The sequence below is a fragment of the Dipteris shenzhenensis genome, chromosome 16 (genome assembly GCF_047967505.1).
Source record: "Dipteris shenzhenensis isolate YYH24624 ecotype China chromosome 16, Dip_SZ_1.0, whole genome shotgun sequence".
NCBI lineage: Eukaryota > Viridiplantae > Streptophyta > Polypodiopsida > Gleicheniales > Dipteridaceae > Dipteris > Dipteris shenzhenensis.
The window spans coordinates 41,520,596-41,540,517 of NC_141611.1; the positions used below are offsets into that span (position 1 = coordinate 41,520,596).

Here is a 19,922-nt window from a genome sequence, read left to right on the forward strand (position 1 = left end):
TCTCCATGAGCTTGTGACTACATGTGACCAACATAAAAAATCTTAGCAGCATGGAATTACTGTCATAATGGATGCAGAGAACATATATATTTGGAACGAGATCTAGATGCAGATAATATATATATATATCTGGAATGTCTTGCATATCATTTTTTCTTACAAAACCACGAAAGATTCAGGGTAGTGCCATGAACATCTTGCATTTCTACTAAGATTGTCGAGGGTCTATATTATCTATTTTGATAGTGCCAACAGTAACCGGTGTAATCAACAAATCAGAGATTAACTGGAAGCCTGAGGGTCCTTGTATGGAAATGTAGGTTACATAGAATGTGAGCTAGCTCTAAGCAGAGAAATAGTAGATGATTATTAGCATAATTGGAAGACAATAGTCAGTGCAAGAAACAAAGATTCGCTCCTCCCCGGAATGCTCTACCATATCGTGAAGCCATAGTTGGAAATGGAGACCATATGCAGTTCAGAAATTCAATGCAAGGTCGAATTACCTGGTATAGAGAGCCGCCTATAGCCAATAGACATTTATATTCTTTCATCCGCGAGGAAACTCACATCCCAGGCCAACCCGTAGGAAATATACCAATGAGATAAACGAGTTTATGAAGGCCGACTATCCAGACTCTAGAGTGTTTGCGAGCTCCTCGCTTTGTTTGCAAGCCATTCTGAAAGGGGGGCGGTCTTGGAAGAGGTCAAAATGAGTTGCTAGAGGCTTGGAATATAAGCACACATCCTCATTGCCTTAAGCTCTTGAATACCATGTCAGGGTACCTTTTCCCTCGACTGTTGTTCCACTCAGATTTGCAGTTAAGTGGGCAATAGTTGATATAATTTCATTATTCATGCTTTGTACTTTTGGATGCCCTTGTCCACTAAGATCTTGAAAGATGTGCTGCCAGCCATGGCCATTAAATTATCACTCTCACCACCACTCTCCTTTATGCTCCTCCATGTATTCCATACCACTTGTCATGTCAATGGACGGTCCATTCCCCAATGATGGCCAGCCTATCATCTCCATAGGGAATAAATATCAAGTAGGGTCTCATTATCTGGAGGTTACTCCATTACCTTCCCACTTGGAATTCCTCCATTGTTATTAAAGAATTCATTTTTGACCTGGCTAGGTATCTTTAGGACGGCGTTTCTTTTTTGGCAAACTATGAAATTGTGTGTTAAATTTTGGGCTTGCATTTATTAGAGATTTACTTAGTGATTAGAGTGGTGGACCAAGACCATCAAACATTGGGTCTTTGATTAAAGTAGTTTTATGCTTTTGTGAGGTCTCTACTGTCTATATGGTGTATTAAATGTTTGACATGAGCTCCACTCCCTTGTCCCTCACCCCTTCCCTAATTACTAGTCTCCTCCTGTCGTTTTTACATTAATTACTAGTTTCCTAATTAAATGTATGACAATAGCTCCACTCCCTTGTCCCTCACCCCCCTCCCTAATTACTACCTATTACTACTCTCCTCTTGCTCTTCTCATATTATCAATTCTTCTAGTTCCCTTTTACCTCCCTCATCTCCTCCCTTCCCCACCCTCTCCTCTTCTCTTTCATTAATTAATAGAGGATTTATTTGAAGTTTTGAGAATAAACGAACAACATAAAGGGTCACCAAAATTTTAAAACTCATAACATTAGATTGAGTTGCTATTTGTTGGCAGCTATTTTTTCAAAGGAAAAGTTCACAAGTACTATATTTGTGACTTCATAATAACTATTACAATCAACCAAAAGCAAATGTCCTTATGCTATGTACAGGAAGGACTAGTAGTTGTTATACCCCTCACCCTTTGAATCATATCCCATCCCCATGGTAATTAATGAATTTTAGGCTAGTAGGGGAATAGATCAAGCTATAAACACTCAAATTGAATCTAGAGGGATAAATTAGACTATAGACACTCATGTGAAAATTAGTACAAGGGTGCACAAGTGCACATGGGCATTGCCTCATGGTATAGCGGTCGTAAAGTAAGGGCTTTTAAATGCAAAAGTGAAAGCAAACAATTTTTAAAGGGTGTTCGGCTATTAAGGCAATTTTTGTAAGAAGATATTCAAACTACATGCGAAAATCTACAAAAGAGTTTAGGCTCGTTACACATCGACGCCTGCTTGAAATCCAAAAGGGGCATGCCCCTGCGTGGTGCCCACGTATTGGGCCATGATTGACTGTGCAAAAGGGAGGGTGCCCATTGCCATGGGCAACCTCCACTCCTAGCCCATGCCCTCCCCCCTGACACCATGTATGGAACCCTCACCAACCAATCAACAAGACAATAGCTTATACCACATAAGCCTAATGAGCATGTTGTAATCAATGCAAGGCACTTTTTATATTGAAGTCCTTTTGGTGTGTAGCCTAGCCCCGACCCATGCATTTTCTTGCTTGGGCAGGCGTTGGGCGGCGTGTTACCGCCCTCAATCCTCCACTCTGGCACTACCTCGTAAAGAGCCTCTAAGGAGGCACTAGTGCTAATAATAGTACCTCTAAGGAGGCTATCTTTGATCTTTAACCTATTAACCATGGACACCAGGGAAAAATGAGAGGACACATGGCAGCTTGGAGGAGAAGAGCCTGCCATGTGTCGCAAAGAAGGAGCTCTTGGATCGAGGCTTGGAGAGGGGAGGGGGTGGAAAGACAAGAGGCAGGGTTTGAGTGGGGAGGAGGTGGAAAGACAAGAGGCAGCTTTCGGAGGAAGGAGGAGATAGAAGGTCAATGGAATAGAGGAGATAGAAGTTCACCTTTGGGAGGAAGGAGGAGATGGAAGGCCAATGGAATGAAATGAGGAGATGGAAGGTCTCAGTGCCATTGGTTAAGACTTAGCCAAAATTTCAAAAGCCAATCCAAGTCTGCAAGGTGAATTGATTAGCAATTTAAGAACTGATCAATGCATGTGCCAAAAGAAGCTTCGAGTGTTTAAAACATGCATTTGTTTTGGCCTTGGCCGTTTCTCAATTACTTCTTGGTTGATCCGTTTCCTTGATTCCAGTAAAGCAAACAAACGAGAGCTCCATTGGATCCAAACAAAGGAATCTTGAATCTAGAATTGATGAAAGAAGCCAGCACGAAATCATTCAATATTTAAGGGAGGAGGAGGCCTACCTTGCAGCATTTAATTCACAAATCACCACTGTTGGATTACTGGAAACTTTTCTACTAAACTAATAGTATAATTTGTAGAAGAATAGAGTCGTATTTATAGATGAAGCTAAATGGAGCCATCATATGTGTGCTTTTGCACAAAGTGCTTGATGCGCTCCACCTGATATTGAGATGATGGTCACAAAGTGGATCTCTTGCAACCACTTGCGTTACTCTTAAGCCATAGCCAGTTATGAGATAATAAACTAATCGAACGATGGGAGCGTAACTCCTTGCAACCAATGCTTTCTATTGGCTGGTTGAGGGAAGATCTTGGCTGGTTGAGGGAAGATCCACCTTCAGATGGGGAGTGGTTGAGGATGGTCATATATCTTTGCACGTGTTGAGTCATTAGGACACATGCGGGTTAAAGTGTCCTAAGCGGTCGTAATTCGTTTGCATTAAAAAGTGGCTTCTTAAAGAGTCCAAAGTTTCTCCTTATTACTGCAATGAACCATAAGGCCTCCATAGCCAACCTTGAGCTCATCACAGAACCAAGCAAATTCTTGTGGAGTCACTGCCTAATCGTCAAAGAACACATTGTGGAGGTGAGTAGATTAAATTCTTTATTTTTGCGAATTTGTAACGAATGCAAGTAGAAGACGAAGTGAGATGGTTCGCAGAAGTCGTGCGAGCCCTTGGGAGGTTTATGAGCAGACTGGTTTAAAGAGGAGCGTCGCGACCAATGTTGGTCTTTTCACGATTACGAGTAGGTGGCCGAGAAAGAATTGTGTGACCACGATTTCCATGATGAGGTTAGTCCCAAGTTGAAAAGGAAACGAAATGTTGTGATGCATCATCGTGACCGGCGTTTGAGGTATCGTCTGGTGGAATGTACTGGCAGCTCAGCTATTTGACCTGAGAAAATCAGTCTGTGAAATAGAGAAAGGGAGGTGGAGAAAAGCAGGCACGATCTAGCTACAAGAGAGAGGAATAAGAATAGGTTACCTTTGTTTGAAGGCGATGATGTACAAGAGCCAGGAACAAGAACGAGTTATATCTGTCTCGAGACACTTCTGATTAACGCAAATTCTTAGTGTGAAAAGGAAGAGACAACGTATGGTGATGAAGAGTTGGAGAAACCAAAGAGGTTACATGGTCTACACTCACACAAGGGGTTTACCGGGGGGGTGAATTTGTAATGGGGTGGAGACAGAGACAACGTTATGTATACTTTTTAATTGCCCACTGGAAGCTATGGTATGTAGTTCATAAACCTGCAAAGTTAAGCGCTGGGGCGAGAGCCTTTAAAGTTAGACTAGAGCTGGCTGGAAAGGGAAGATGCTAAAAATCCAGAGATTGAGACCTTGGCCAATGTGCAATGTTTTTGGAAGGCTACTCTCGTATCAGACTCCAAGCATGTGCATACAAGTATAGATGGAGAACACACTAAGGTCTGAAGAACACATCATACGATAGGCAGCCAAAATGTATTACCATGAAGGATGGACTGGTCAGGAGTGGTCAATTACATAACTGTCTCAAAGCATGCTCCAGGGAGGCAGCCAACGACTGCACTACTTGCAGCTTTAGGTGACTGCACAAACTGAGCGAGCCACATATAAAGGACGACTAATTCTGCTTTCATCTATGGATGAGAGAGTAAACCAAGTGGTCCTTTATATTGGTGAGGGAGGGACTCTGCCTCCCTCTCTTTCTGGCTGACCAGTCTTCTAGAGAAGGCTGACTGGACATATCTGGGCCGACCAAAACCTAGGCCGATTCCTGCCCGTAAGCAGCCCAACCAGCTGCTCCAGGTTGATTATTTTGCTTCAGTTATAATCATCTTTGACTTCATTTGCAGCTAGTTTTGTTGACAGAACTGGCCAGCATTGCTGAGAATACGATCAAATGAGTCAAGTAAGGTTGATGGAACAAATTATACCGCGGGGAAATGCAAATTTTAAAGCATCTTGATGGAACTTGACTTGTTGGAAACTGTAACTGGAGAGGAGACCAGGCCCCAAAATGAGAAAGGAGGGAGTCCAATCTTGCATCACAATGTTGATGAAGGACTGGATCATTCCTCAAATCTGGGATGCAAAGCCTTCAAAGGCCTTGGGCATCTTGAAGAGTACCGATGAGCTGACATCAACCAATAGGAAGCACTACATCAAGAATCAATTGTATGGGAGAGACTAAAATAAAATCATTTAGACTCCACAAGCAGTTGTAGCTTGAATGAAGAGATTTTGGACTTTTTAATTAGCCTTCTCCTTTAGTGCTAGCCTTCATTATGGCTGAGTCTGCCCTTCACCTCCGGAGTGCCGACATAAACTCAGTACGAAGACTTCGTATAAATGGATGCTCAAGTATGTGTGGGTGTGTGGGTTTGTATGTGTGAGAGCATATTTTTATACTATGTGGAGAACTCTTTGATGTGGAGAACTCATATCAAGCCCTCTAACATTCCTCTTTACCAACATAGTCATACATCTAACCTCGTATGGAAACCTAAAGTTATGTTACGGGGTTGCCCTAGCTCTCCTGCAATCTCACATGATGTTCGTGAGTTGCCTCCCTCACTTCCTCTTCCGCCACGTCCTCCTCCTTCAGTTCCTTTAACTTTCTCAGTTCCAAGAGTTTTGCTTCTCGAGGCTATAAAAGAAGACTACTCTACCTAGATAGATTAATGTCTCTGGGTTTTTTTTTAATAAAAGTTTTTGAAAAATATAATGTCAAAGTTCTTTTTAAAGTTCAATACACCTTGGAAAACTTCTCTTTTGAGGATTTGAATCTAAATAAGCTCCATTATATACAACTTAAAACTTCGTTGGATCGCTTCTTAAAAGTAAAAGCTTCCTTTCAAAGCAAAGAAGTCTATCTAAATAAGGAACTCTTGATTTGTATTTTTACTTCTCCCTCTCTTGACAAGATAAGCTTAAACTCAATTTTGAAGTCTCCTGAAGTAATGGATTCTCTCCCTCATTTTGTGAGAAGAATTTGGAAGCATCCAGTAGTAGCTTGGAAGTATGTAAAAACTTTAGGACAAAAGGCTTTCAACTATGGAGAGATAGGTAAAAGGCTTTCAAAGCATTCAAAATCTTCTATCCTTAGAGAACGTTGTTGTTGTAAAAGTAAGAGATTCCAAAGCTTTATTGATGCTGATTTAGGACATGTAGTCACAGTTGATACCTCAATTTTGCTTTCTAGTAACTTAAGAGACCTTTTCATGAAATGCACGAAATTTTGATTGTACTCTTTTAAAGAGTCTTGCCTTTTGAAAGCTATCGATAAGGGAATCTCAAAGTTTGTTTTGCAATTATAAGAATGTTTAGGAGTTCAAAATATCTTATCAGAATGGAAAGGGAAGATTTTGAAGAAAGTCGCTTTGAAACTAGAAGTCCCTTCGGTTAATTGCTCAAAGCAAAGTAACCATCTTTCTAAAGAAGATGAAACTCTTCTTTGAAAATTCCATAGGAATTTTGTCATTTCTTATATGGACAAATGTTCCAATAACTTTGTTTTTATTTGCAAAAAGTTTTACTTAGAATGTCTTTTGAGAGAAGTGAACTCGTCTGCCAAAACCTACACCTCTACCTTAGTTTCTCAAAAGGATTTGATCTCAAAACACTAGAGTTTTTGCAAGTCTTCTGGGTTTGTTTGCAATCTAAGTATCCCTTTTCTTTGTGCTGCTTGGAAGTTCCACAAAACTCCCAAAAAGCCAAGATTCATTGCAGCTGCTTGTGAGACTACTTTGACGGATGTCTCTAAATGGCTAAGCTACTGCTTCAAAGCCATGCTGCCAAGTGTCCATGAACTTTGGAGGGACTTATTAAAGGAGGCAGATGAATGACTTTGTAGAAGTAATTCCTGTTATAAAATTTTTTAATTCCTCTCGAAGCATTCAGGAAAAAGAGTCTCCTATTCTCCTTCAAACCTATGATTTTACCACGCTTTACACAAAGATCGAGCTGGAAGACCTGAAGTTTAGAATAAAAAAGCTAGTGGCTGAAGTTTTTAAGCTGAGATTTGACAAAGATAGATGCAAAGTGCTAAAAGTTGAGAAAACAACCTTATGCTTTGACTTTTTAAAGATCATGACATCGGTTCTAAAAAGAAAAGATAAGGTAGTAAGTGTTGAAGATGTTTGCTCTTGGATAGATTTTCTTTTAGATAATCATTACATCACAATAGGTGATTCTTTGTTTCAACAAATTATAGGAATCCCCATGGGCACTAATTGTGCTGTCTTTTTAGCAAACTTATGAATTTGAGTTTATGCAAGGTCTTATTTCTATCAATACCTGTCCTATCATTTTACATAAGCTTAGCCAAGTTAGACGTTTTATAGATGATTTATTTGTACCAGATGTTCCTAACTTTTCTTAGATCTTAGACTTTCTCAATCTACCATAGGATTAGAGGTTGATATTTATGATAAACGTGAACAATCTGAATATAGTGGTTTACACATTATAAAAATGCCTCACATTGACTCAAAGATTTCTGATTTGGCAAAATATGGAGTCATTTCTTCCCAATTCCATAGATTTTCCCGCCTTTGTAAAACTAAGGAGTCTTTTATCACTCAATGTAGTAATTTGATCACTTTACTATTACTCAAGAGGTATAATCCAAGGAAAATAATGAAAAGAGTACACACAATCTTAGATATGAAGTCTTTTATCTATGGTGTATCGGCCTTAGGTATGTTTAGAATGATTGAACATAAGCTGAAAACAAAAAGCGGGGAGCTGAATAGCCCGTTTTTCTTTTAGTTTCAAAAGAGAGTTTGATTGAGTATGCTTGTGCTTTCTAAGCTAGGAATGTAATTTTGCCTCTTTGTAGGAAGCAATACATAATTGTAAAGCATCCTTTTAGTTCTTTATGTTTTAAATAAGAGAGAGAGAGACTCGAGAGAGAGAGTTAATTCTAGTTTTTTTGGGAGATTTTGTTTTTTGTTCTTGACTTGCTTATTATTTTTGCTTAGTCACCTTCTTCCTTCTTCTTTATTTCTTGTTTTCTTTCTCTTTTGTTTTTTTGACGTATCTTAGTAAGCACTGGGTTTGCCCAAGAGACTCCGCGCCGCGCGGGTCTTTAGAAACCCAGTATAGCTGCTTATGCTTGGGCACTGATGACGACATAAGTGTTGCTTTGCTTGCTAAGTATGTCTTCCTTTTGTTTTTCATAAAAGTTTTTGTTTACCTCTTTTTTCTTCTCTTTCATTTTCCCTTTTATTTTTTGTGTAGATTTTCGTCTTTAGAACAAAAAAATCTAAATTTGTATGATTGGACTTATTCTAGTCTTACAAAAGTATATTTTTATACTATGGTCTACACCCACTGTTGGGCACTGATGACGTCAGTGGGATGTCATAGTAGCTAGTCCCTGCTATGTGTAATGGAGTTTATGTTTTTCAACCTTATGAGTGACTATCATGAGATTGAAACTGCACTATGTCATGTTTTTAGAGGATGAGTTTGGGAATGTTCTTGGATTCATCTAGGTGTAATCAATTGTATGGCTTGAGAATGGAAGAAGGTACATCCGTTCTTGACAATCTCAACAAAATCGAGGATTTAAGCACCAGCATCGGTTGGAGCAAAAATCGATGATGATGAATTGGTCTCCATAACATTGAATATCAAATATTTGTTACTTCCTTTTACTTGAGAAAAGATTTGAGGAACTTAGTGGATTGTTGCTCCAAGAAGTTGGGAGAAATAATCTTGAAGCAAGGAAGGTGGTAATTCCTTAGCTGCTAAAGGAAACTATTTTCCTAAGCTAAAAAAGGTGGTTCATTTCTGGGTCCTTTTCCAATGAAGATGTATCAGTATCCAGCCATCTATCAGCCTGCTGACCTGTGTGTCATAGGCTGTCAAAACTAGGCCGGCTGTTGATGTGGTGGCCCCGACCCTGGCATGATGACTTGGCTCGTACGGCTGCAGATTCAGCAGCAATGACGATTTGCCATGTATTAGGTCCACCAGCAGGTCGGCATTCATTTGGCTGATGATGTGGCATAGGGCCACATGTACCAATCAGGTGATGACATGGCAAGTCGGTCACCTGCCGTGATGGATGGTCTATTTTCAGCCTCATTTGGGCACCGTCTATATAGGTCTGTTTTCTTTCTTTCTTTCTTGCATTCTCAAGTTTGTGAACATCTCACAGTTTTTGGTAGTGATGCCTAGATACACATTCCAAAGAAGTAGAGGGGGAAGCGTGACTCCAAGTTGCAAAAGCTTGTTTTTGTGAGATATAACTCTCTTTCCAAAGGTTACAGGTTATATTACTTGGAGTGGAAGGAGTAGTGGTCAACGTAGATTTTGTCTTTGATGAGCATGTCTGCAGAAGAGCCACAGCTTCTTGGTGAGCCAGATGACTTTTGAGGATCAGTCCCAGGCTGTTGTTCCTAACAACCAACCTTAGTTAGTAGTAGAGGTTGATTCTGAGGTTGTAGAGCCACTGCAGAGCGGCAACAGGAGGCCTAATGTTCTGTTTGAGTACCAAAGTGGTGAATGGATACTTGTCATGATTTCAAATTGGTGGAGTATCCTTTGGAGTGGACCCACATAGAGTTCGTGACAAAGGCTAGCTGGAGTAGCGTTTATAGGTGACCTATGTGTTGATGTCTTGTATCATTTGGGACAAGGAGACCACCTCAGTTAAGGAAGCTCTTTCCTAGTAGACTTGGAGGAAAGCCATGCAAGTGGAAATGAAAGCCATAGAGAAGAATGGGACTTGGGAGTTGGTTTTGAGGCCGTTGAAACGGTCGGCTTTGCTTTGCCTTGATGTCGTGGTGCTGAATTCCCTGACCCTGTGGATGTACATGACCATCTGAAAGACTGCATCAAGCTATAAGGGAGTAGCTCCAAACTCTACTACGAGGATATGGTGTGGGCCCGATGACTTGCTGTGGATTATTCATGCAAGGATTCTCCACTCGGGACTAGTTTGCCTTTGATAGATCTAGGCCCCAAATGGGGCAGCTATACATCCTGGTTGGACGATGAGATTATCAAAAGGAGAAACTTGGGCTTGGGATCCTCAAAGTGGGAGTGGAAACACTGACGCTCAGGTCTAGCGAGTGCGGCATACCCCCTGCTTAATAAGGCCTGCATTGTTGCTCTCATTGTGAAGGTTGGGTGTGAAAAGAGAACTCCAAGATTTGTATAAGGTGGGACAACCTCTACTAGTGCCCTATCGAAAGTGAATTGCTCTTGGTGGGCAGCTACCTGAGACGTGTGGAAGATCATTACCTTGGTTTTCCCAAGGTAGACCTTCAGATCATGTGTCTCATAGAAAGTCTCAAGCATGTCCAAATGTTGCTAGAGACCCTCAGCAGAGGAGGAGAGGAGAATTGCGGCGAGGGATCCGGATAAGGGTGAGCTTGCCCTGCCTAGTGCCACAATGAGTGACTCAAGCTCATCAATGTATAGCCCAAACAAAAGGGCAAATCCTGTTTGACCCCGATTGTGCTTATGATCCCCTTTGTCGCTGTCCGGATTCTGCCTGATAACTGCTCATAGACTGTGAAAATGATGTCGCAATTGTATATTAAGTCTTGTAGATGCTTGAGGAGTTGAGCCTGTGGCACAATGTCAAAAACCTTGCAGAAATCCACAAAGCAACAACAAACCTTGTTGCGGCCTCCTCAATGGCACCTCTCGAGGTGAAGATGTGGTCCAGCATTGCATGGTCTGCTTGAAAAGCTGCTGCCCAACAGCCCTGAATCATTGGCGCTCCGTAAATTGACTAACTTGAGTGTCCAGTGCTTAGGCATAAATCTTGGATATGACATGCCCAATCACAATGGTCATGTAGTTTTTTGGGCTCATGGAATCCCCTGCCTTATGGATTGGGACGAGGGTGTTGAGGGTCTAGGTGTAGGGAAAGCAGTGCAAACCGCTTCGTTAAATAGCTTTGCTAAGATTGGGGCTAGGATATGGATTGTACTCAGTGCATAGCCCTTCATGATCTTTGGCTTGTGATTGTGTAGCTTCAGGGCTGCATGTTTGATATCACTGGTGGTGAAAACCGAACAAGAGGAGTGGGCCGGGTAGCTGAGAGGTCTGGGTTCGGCTGATGAGGGATGTCATTAACTGTGCGTGCATGTGAGTGCTACATGTCTGGATCAGTAAGGGGGGACGGGAGTAGATCCACGACCATGCTCTCCTATAGATGTCAATAGCCTTCGTGCACACTCATGAGACGGGAGATGTGAAGAACTATGTGCTCCACGTGATGGGCACGAGACCTATTCCTTGCCTTGTACTCTCAGGATTGGAGGGGTGAAGAGTATTGCAAGTCACAGTGCTTGGACTGCACCCCTTGTCCATCATTCGAGTGGACATGGAGAGGGCCATGTCACCTTGGCCTGCCTTGAGCAGGCTAGATAGCATGTTGGTATAAGCGACAATGTCCAGCTGGCACCCCATAACAGTCATTATCTCCAGCAGTTCCCGATCTTCATTTGTCTTGCCCTCCTTCCAAACCAGTTGAGGTCACAGTGTCAAAACTGCACCCCTTCTCCATCATGCGAGTTAAAATGGAGAGGACCAATGTCGTCCGCTGGAGATGTTGCGTGTAGAGGAGAGTGCAATTCTCGCTTTATATACACCAAGGCATGACCTGGCAGGTGGCAGACGTGCCACCTCATTGCCCAGCTACTTGCCACGGCATTACCTGACCTTGCATGTGGCCATAGGACTGTGTTTGGGCTGCTTGAGTGCTTTCTGTGTTCAGCATACAGCGTCAGGGTTCTGGATGCAGACTTGAAGTTTTACTGTTTTGCCTTTTTACAATGGAGTGCATCTCAAGGTGTTATCTACTATTATCTCAGTATAATGCTTCAAGTTTCTGCTTTAGCTTTGCTCATACAACATCTCATGACCCGGGTGGAAAGCTTCTTCTTTACTGTGAAGTACATGAAAATCTGCTACCAGTGGGAGGCAGGTACGGATCTTTAATACATGGCAAGAACATGATATTCTTTTAGGGATCTCAAGAAAGGAAGCTGCTTGAAATATATTTCTGGAAAGATTACTCTTATGCTGCACTCCTATGTTTAGTGCAGTATGCATAGAAAAGGGATGACTGGCGAGCAATACCATTTTGAAACTGCAAGAATTGATTCTTTAATACATGATCCTTTCCAGACTTTGTTGAAGACTGTTATAGATACTCTTGTATGCTTTTAAAATGTTTACATTTATTGTATTCAAGCTGTCTTACATGCAGCTTCCCACAGATAATGGCATATGATAGGTATACCTTATATGCCATGATATATTTATAAATTTAAATGTTGCTGTTGTGCATGCAGATCATATTAACATTTAGCACAGGTAGACTATTTCATTATGGCTCGTGACAGCTGCTTGACAAGAGTTGCTGCTGGAGTTGCTATGGGGGGTGCTGTTGGAGGTGCTATTGGTGTGTAATCTTTTTCCTTGCAAAAGTTATCATGCTCTTAAAGTTGTCATGTGCTCGACTTTTGGATGTGATATGTTTGCTAGTTGGTTGAATCAAAGGAAACAAGAGAAGTCTCAAACAAAAGTCTTTAGCCTAGTTTACTGTTGGTCTCAATTACGACCAATTATCATTTTTGGCAGACGAATTCTTGCAATTCTTATAAGCTTCTATGTTGATGCACGGTCTTTAATATGCGAACAACATGGGATTTAATAAGTTGAGATATGTACCCAAAACTGAAAACTTAAATAAGGTAGTTCAAGAGCAAATGCTAACTTAACTCCTAATGATAAATAAAGTGTGACTAACATCTCAGTGGTACCTAACGAAGGATGTGATGCAATATTGAATAGACTGTTGCTAGGATGCAAGCTGTTCAACCACATGATACCTCCGTGTGTTCGCTTGCTTAGCAACTGATAGTGCAATGTCTTTTCAATGGTTATTGTATCTGTTGTCATGGGGCGACATGACACTGTTTGGTTTGATTGGTTGAAGTAATGTAACATCATATTTTTCTTTAAAGGGGTGTGAATGTAGGCTGCTCAAATTTCGATTATATTTCATTATTGCATGCATGTTCAAAGCTTAAACACCTTCTTTGGCAACCATCAACTAACGATGAAAAAATGTGCCTAGCTTGTTGAGGATCTTAACACATTATTGTTTGGACGAGGACAACGATTGGATAGCTGACCTAACATATGTACTTGCTGCCCTATGATAGGTGCGGTTTATGGGACGTATGAGGCCTTTAGGTTTAAGGTACGCAGTTCTAAGGTTTGCCTGGTCAAATGCTACACTTGAATTATGTACAAAGTTTGAGAGGATAGCTAGACACTATTAGTGTTGTGTTATTAGTTCTACAGAACACATCGGTTCTTTCGCCCTGGTATGCTATAGCTGCCATGCTAGGCCTTGAGAGTGACAAGACGTTGCATGAAAGTCTTGATTGAATTGCTGGTGTTGGAGAGGTAGGTTTACACCGCTAAGTTTGTAACGAAAGGGATATACTACTCTTGAAAAAGGCATGCTGAGAATACCAAAACTGAAATCTTGTCTTCAAGGATCGCATGTTTTGTTTGAGTCAGTAGCAATATAGATTATGCTTTCTTTTGCTAGAGTTATGTCCTAAGGGTTTACTTTACGATTGGCAATGCAGCCATGAAAAGTATTTGGAGTTCGCATGCACTTTCAGTCACATTGTTTTGTTTTGTTTATGCTGAAAGAAGAAACTTAGATTAGACATAGCTTGGTTCAACAAATTGCAACTTCAAAGAGTGCATCATGGAAACATTTGCAGCCTGAGAAGTGCCCAGGAAAAAGCTTTCAACAAGCTCCCACATTGTGTGAGAAGGTGCAGCCGAGAATGAGGCGAGAAAGACAGCAAATCCTCACAGAACTTGGTCATGTACCCCCCATAATTCTGCTGAGCATGGGTCCTGGAGACTTATTGGAGTTCAAGAACGTCTTGGGCTAGCTAGCCATCGGGACCCAAGAGAAAAAACAAGAAAGATCCAAACAAATTGACGTATAAAAGAGCAATCCAGAAGGCATCACTAAAGACTTTTGGGTCCTAAAGGATGGTGTAAATGTTGAGGTTGAACCCCAATCTCATGTGTAAGCAGGTACAAAGACAGCCAAAAAAACATAGAAACAGGCATCACAAGAATACCGAGTAAAAGGGAGCTAAAATTTTAGATGCATTCAATGAGGCAAATAAGAGAGATGTGATCCTTGAATAAGAAGCTGGTATGTCTACCAAGACTAGTTGCATACTTTGATAATGTAGGGTGAGGGAAGGAAGGGGACAATTAGGGTCACAACCACTCGCTGGTTTTTATTGGACCTGAGCCAAAGAATGGCCCTGTGAGACCATTGTTGTCAAGAAGGATGATCATCATTATCTTGAAGACTTGGGTTGAGAACGTTCAACATGAGGCTGATTATGTTGCTCAATAGGTGTGTTGTAGTCCAAAACAGTAAGGTGAGGGACTGCAGGAGACAAGCGAGGCCATAATTATATCCCATATGTTTATTGGATTTGAGCCAAAGTAACTTTTGATATAGACACAGTTCCCAAGAAGCATCATCAGCATCATCCTCAAGGCTTGGAGTTAACAATCCAGTGCCAAGAACCAAGATTGCTCACCACCCAAGTTGAGGGCAAGTGTTGACTGTGCTTATGCCAACAAGAGCAAAACTTCATCATTGATTGAGAAGAATGGCAACTTACCATGTTGTCTTGCAAAAATAGCTCTTGGGAAAGCCTAAGAAGCAGAGTTTTAGCTCTTTTGTTACTTGTTTATAATATGGAAAAAGGGCTAACTAACTACTAGAAAGATAAGCGAAGAGGGCACTTAGCAATGCAGGCAAATATGATGAGAATCTTTTCATTGCAATTGATGAGCTCGCCCACTATTTTCAATGAAAGATATTTCCATTGTAAATGGATGTACATGAGAATGTGCGATGAACATATGTCAAAAGAGATGAACATATGTCAAAAGAGAAAGGAGCGGTAGAGCGAAGGCCATTGTGTCATATAAATTCCAACTCAACTTGTCTAGTCAAGGGAAAGGCAAGATCCCCATTATAAGTTAATAGCTTAACTCAATAGCGTGACACTCATGCTCCAAGTTAATGCTCTCTTTGGACAGGTGACTGGTTGCAATGCTAGCGTGTATGCAAGCCTTGTTTGAAAATGTTGGAGCATCAATGGAAACATGGTGTGGATACAAGATGAAGAAAAATCGTGTTTATTCATATGAGAGATGGCCAATATATAGGCATTGGTTACATCCATGTATGACATCATATGTGAGCTTAGTAGAGCATCTATATTCACAAATTTCTCAGAGTATCTCTCAATCACACACCACACTCCTAGATTCACTCAATCACACCTAACTCAGGCACACCTACACACACACACACACGTGTTTACACACTCACTCATGTGATCACACTCATAATCATAGACCTTGTAACCTTTGGTATGATCCCATTACATCAATTTGTCCCAACATACCGTCCCACAAATTGATGACCTCACCCCAACAGTAGTAGATGGGAAGCTTCCCCTGTTGCTTTTGAATGCAAAGAAATGAAGAAAGAAAGAAAGAAAGAAATTGTATTAGTGTCTTCGGAAGACCGATGGGTCTACGAGACTAAAAGAAAACGTGACACAAATCACAGTAAGGGTGGAGCTACTAAACGAGCATCATCACCCGTGCTGAGTCCTAAGTCTGATCATACATAATCAAATACATCTGGTTGTGACAATGAAAAGAAAAAAGACTGGAGCGGGAGTGGAATCCTCCGTATGTCATGTCGCCTTGGCTGGTGCATAGCCAGTGATGGGACGCTGGCGTTTGTCAAGGGGTGCCGTGCGTCTCGGTCTCCTGGAGGAGGCTCGATGCAAGACTAGAGCCACCGTGACTCCCATGGGGCGTGCCCCGGGTCTAAACAATGATGGGAGGTCCCCTAGAGTGATCTGTGTGTCCCCTTGATGCCTCGTGTGTCGTGCTACGATCGTCGGGTCAGGGTCTGTGTCACGTCTGCGTCTAGAGACTGGACGATCAATATTACTCGATGGGAAGAACTTTGTGATCTTGCTCTGAGAGGTGTCTGGTGGTGTGGCCAAGCCCCGTCGCCTAAGTAAGTACTCTCTGTGTCGGACCCCCTCGTGAATGAAGGCCGCTAGGCATCTCTGATCTGGGTAGGCGAGGAATCTGGGAAGGAGCCCGACGCCGTCTCTGAAGAGACAGTGGTACTGACCTCGGATCTCGTAGTACACTAGGCACCTGAAAATAAAATGCTCCTCCGACTCAACCTCTTGATAGTCGCACAATGTGCATATGCGATGCTCCCTAGGGATCCCCTTTGCTCTGCCGCTCTCTATGCGGAGGCGGTGTGATGATACCCGAAACTGTCCGATGGAGATCCGTAGTGAGTGAGGCATGTGAAGCTCAGTGTACCCCGGTGGTGTGATGAATCCCTCCTCCGAAATACGAAGACAGTGATCTCTGTAGAAGCTCAGCTTCACTGGAAGCTCCCTCGGCTCCAACGAGGTCCTAAAGGTGTGTAGCTGCAGGAGATCCTCTTGAATGACCTGGTGGTGTGTGGCGCGATCGGGATGGTGGGTGGGAGTACTGGAGGGCCATCCAAATTGTATTGAAAAGGGGGTATCCTATCGATGTGAAACCCCAGTCTCACAAACCATCTGTGAGTCCGTGCATGCCAGCCTCGCTCGTCTCCCTCTGCTGCCAACCTCATGGAGGAATCGAGAGCCAACCATGGCAACCTCTGTCTCCCTGATGTGCAGTCCCCATATGATCTAACCCGGTGTAGATATGTGATGGTCTGAAAGGCTGCATCTAGCTGGAGTGGAGAAGCACCAAACTCTGCCTGAATGATATGATGTGGTACAGATGGTTTCCCCCGGATCATCTGTGAGAGCATAAGGATCTGTAGGCGCTCCACCCGTGTCCACTCTATATCTGACATGTCAGGTCCCCAATAAGGGCTGCCATACATACCGGCTGGTCGGACCAAGGAGTCGAAGAGAAGAGCCTTGGTCCGAGGGTCCTGGAAGTGGGAGTGGAAGCACTGTCTCTCTAGTCGAGCCAGTGAGGCGTATCCCCTGCTCAGTCTGGCCTGCATCGCTGGTCTCATCGTGAAGATCGGGCCGGAGAAGATGACCCCCAAGTAAGTGTATGAGGATATGATCTCAACTGGTGACCCATCGAAAGTGAACTGCTTCTGGTGCATGTTTGCTCGAGAGGTATTAAAGATCATGACCTTGGTCTTGCCAAGGTTGACCTCCAAATCATGGGATAAGCAAAAAGCATGCAGTGCATCCAGGTGTCGTTGGAGCCCCTCGGGTGTGGATGATAAGAGTGCCGCATCATGTGCATAAAGAAGAGTCCTGATGATGATCCCGGCAAGTGAGCAACCGGTCCCTTCAGAAGCCCCCATGAAAGTCTCAAGCTCATCGATGTAGAGGCCAAACAGGGTTGGTGATAAGGGACAACCCTGTTTGACCCCTATGGTGCTCAAGGTCTCATCTGTCCAACCTGCGCCTATTCGAACTCTGCTTGAGACTCTCAAAGTGCCATGGGGCTTGTAGGCGTGTGATTAGTATGACACTCCTGAGTGTTAGTATGTGATCCGTAGTCCCATGGTCTCGCTTGAAACTGGCCTGACCCTCTGCTTTGAGCCCTCTCATCTCTGCGAGTAGGTTGACCGACACATCCAATACTGCTGCATAGATCTTGGACATTACATGTCCAATCATGATAGTCCTGTAGTTACTTGGGTCCACGGGATCCCCTGCCTTGTGGATGGGGGTGATGGTGTTGAGTGTCCAAGTGCGGGGGAAGCCAAGGCAAACAGCGTCATTGAATAGCTTTGCTAGGATTGCGGCTAACGTGTCGATTCCATATGCGATAAACTCAGTGCATAGCCCCTCGTGGTCCTTAGCTCGGCCATTGTGCAGTTTCAATGTCGCGTCCTTGACTCCCCCTCTAGTGAACAACGTGCAAGTGGTGGAGCGAGGTGTGTGTATGAGATCTGGAGTAAGCTGGTGTGGGGCAACATAAAGATGGCGTGCATTCGTGTGCCAAACTCTCGTGTCGATGAGAGGTGATGGAGACCTACGCTCAAGGAATCTCTACCAAAATTCCTTAGAGTTGTTGCTGTACAAGATGTTCAGTAGCTCCTCCTCATTTCGACAAAGAAATGCCTGCTTCTTCCGATGTACGAGACGTCGGTACTTGCGTACCGTGTCTGGTGTGTTCGGGAGGTGACACCTGGTGTTGAGTCAGAGTTGTTGGCGAAAAGCCTTGCACTCCGTATCGTACGAGTTGTTGCAGGGTACAGAACCAAGAGGTGGTGGTCTAGTGGACCGTGTGGTGTGGGGAAAGACTTGGAGGGCAGCCTTGTGGAGTGTGCGACTAATCAGGGCAGCACGGTCCTCTATGAGTGGTATGTGATCGATGTAGGTTAGGAGTCTATTTAGGCGTCCAGAGTAGGCAGGGGAAAGGCTGTGATCAAAGTGTATGTCGTGGTAGGTGCTGTGCGTCATATGTGGTGTGTGTGGTGTGGCTAAGCGTGAGGTGGCGATAGTGAAGAATAGGTATGTGTGATTAACTCCTGGAGGGAGTGGTGCTACGGTGAAGTCGGTGATACGTGAGGTGAAGGTAGGGGATCCCATGATGTAATCTACTACACTAGTGCCCCCCCCATGTGGGAAACAAGTACAACCCCCTGAGGAGGGCCATAGGTCAAGCCCGTTGTAGATGATGAGATCATGCATCTTGCCCAGGTCAAGGAGCACGTGTCCATATTGTAACAGGCCCGTGTCGGTCCGATGAGATCCTGGTCATACCTGCTTCATCTAGGTCCATGTCTGGTAGCATGATAGAGTCGTCTCGAAAGTCCAGGAGTGGTTCTTGGCGCGTGCTCATCCTGGCGTTGAAGTCCCCAACAAGGAGAACTTCCCCGCGAGCTGAAAGGTCCAGGATATCCAGATGTAAGGGTGCATATGGCGATGTCTCACCCTCCTCTTGTGCAACTCTAGTGAAGTGGGATGTATCTGGCAGGAAGTAGCATATTGCTATGAAAAGGTCACGAGTGGTCGTGCGTCGGATCCGGATCCACATGAATCGGGAGTGTGCGTCCTTCTTCTCAACGGAGATGGCTCCAGCGAGGGAAGACCTGTACAATATTGCGACCCCGCCTGATCCTCGAACTCCTCCTGTATCCCTCGTCTCATCCCTGAAGACTGACTTCCATGTGTAGCCACTGACTATCAGTAGTGGACGCTCTGGGCTCTGGTGTGTCTCCGTGTAAAAGACTATGTCTCGTCTTGTGTAAGATTCCGAGAAGTTCCCTGGGTTTGACCATAAGGTACCATTACAGTTCCAAATGGTGCAGGCTAGGGTCTCGCAAACCTGATTCTCATAGTCCCCGTCCCCCTAGGGAGCACGGGTGGGAGCTCGATAGGTGCCGGTCAACAACCTACTGTCTCAGACCACGGCCCATTTCCCCTCCTTGCGGGCAACATCCCGCTACTGGAGAAGAACTTGGCACTCCTCAATCTGTAGTGGTGTCAAATCCTCATCCATGGATAGGGTGGGATGCTCTCGTAGAGCGGCTCGACGTCGGAGTGTCGCTAGTCGAGCATGTGAATCTCTGAAGTAGATGAGTAGGGGGTCTCTCCCAACACGCCATGCCCCCTCTATGCCGTGGTCAGGGACCCCCATGGTGGTGGTCACAAAGGTGATCCCCTCCTCCATGGGCGGCGTCGTGGTGCTGGTGCTGTCTTGCGTG

At 43.6% G+C, this 19,922-nt stretch overlaps 1 protein-coding gene across 1 annotated transcript in view; it reads left to right on the forward strand.

The window, feature by feature from the left end:
- Positions 1-3,541: 3,541 nt before the first annotated feature.
- Positions 3,542-19,922, forward strand: part of LOC147892964 (uncharacterized) — a 38,985-nt gene continuing 22,604 nt past the window's right edge. Inside the window, exons 1-3 of the mRNA XM_087387678.1 lie at positions 3,542-3,715; positions 12,439-12,548; positions 13,315-13,352. Coding sequence (XP_087243804.1) covers positions 12,476-12,548; positions 13,315-13,352 — 111 coding nt within the window. The 5' untranslated portion in view covers positions 3,542-3,715; positions 12,439-12,475. The remainder of the gene's footprint in view (positions 3,716-12,438; positions 12,549-13,314; positions 13,353-19,922) is intronic.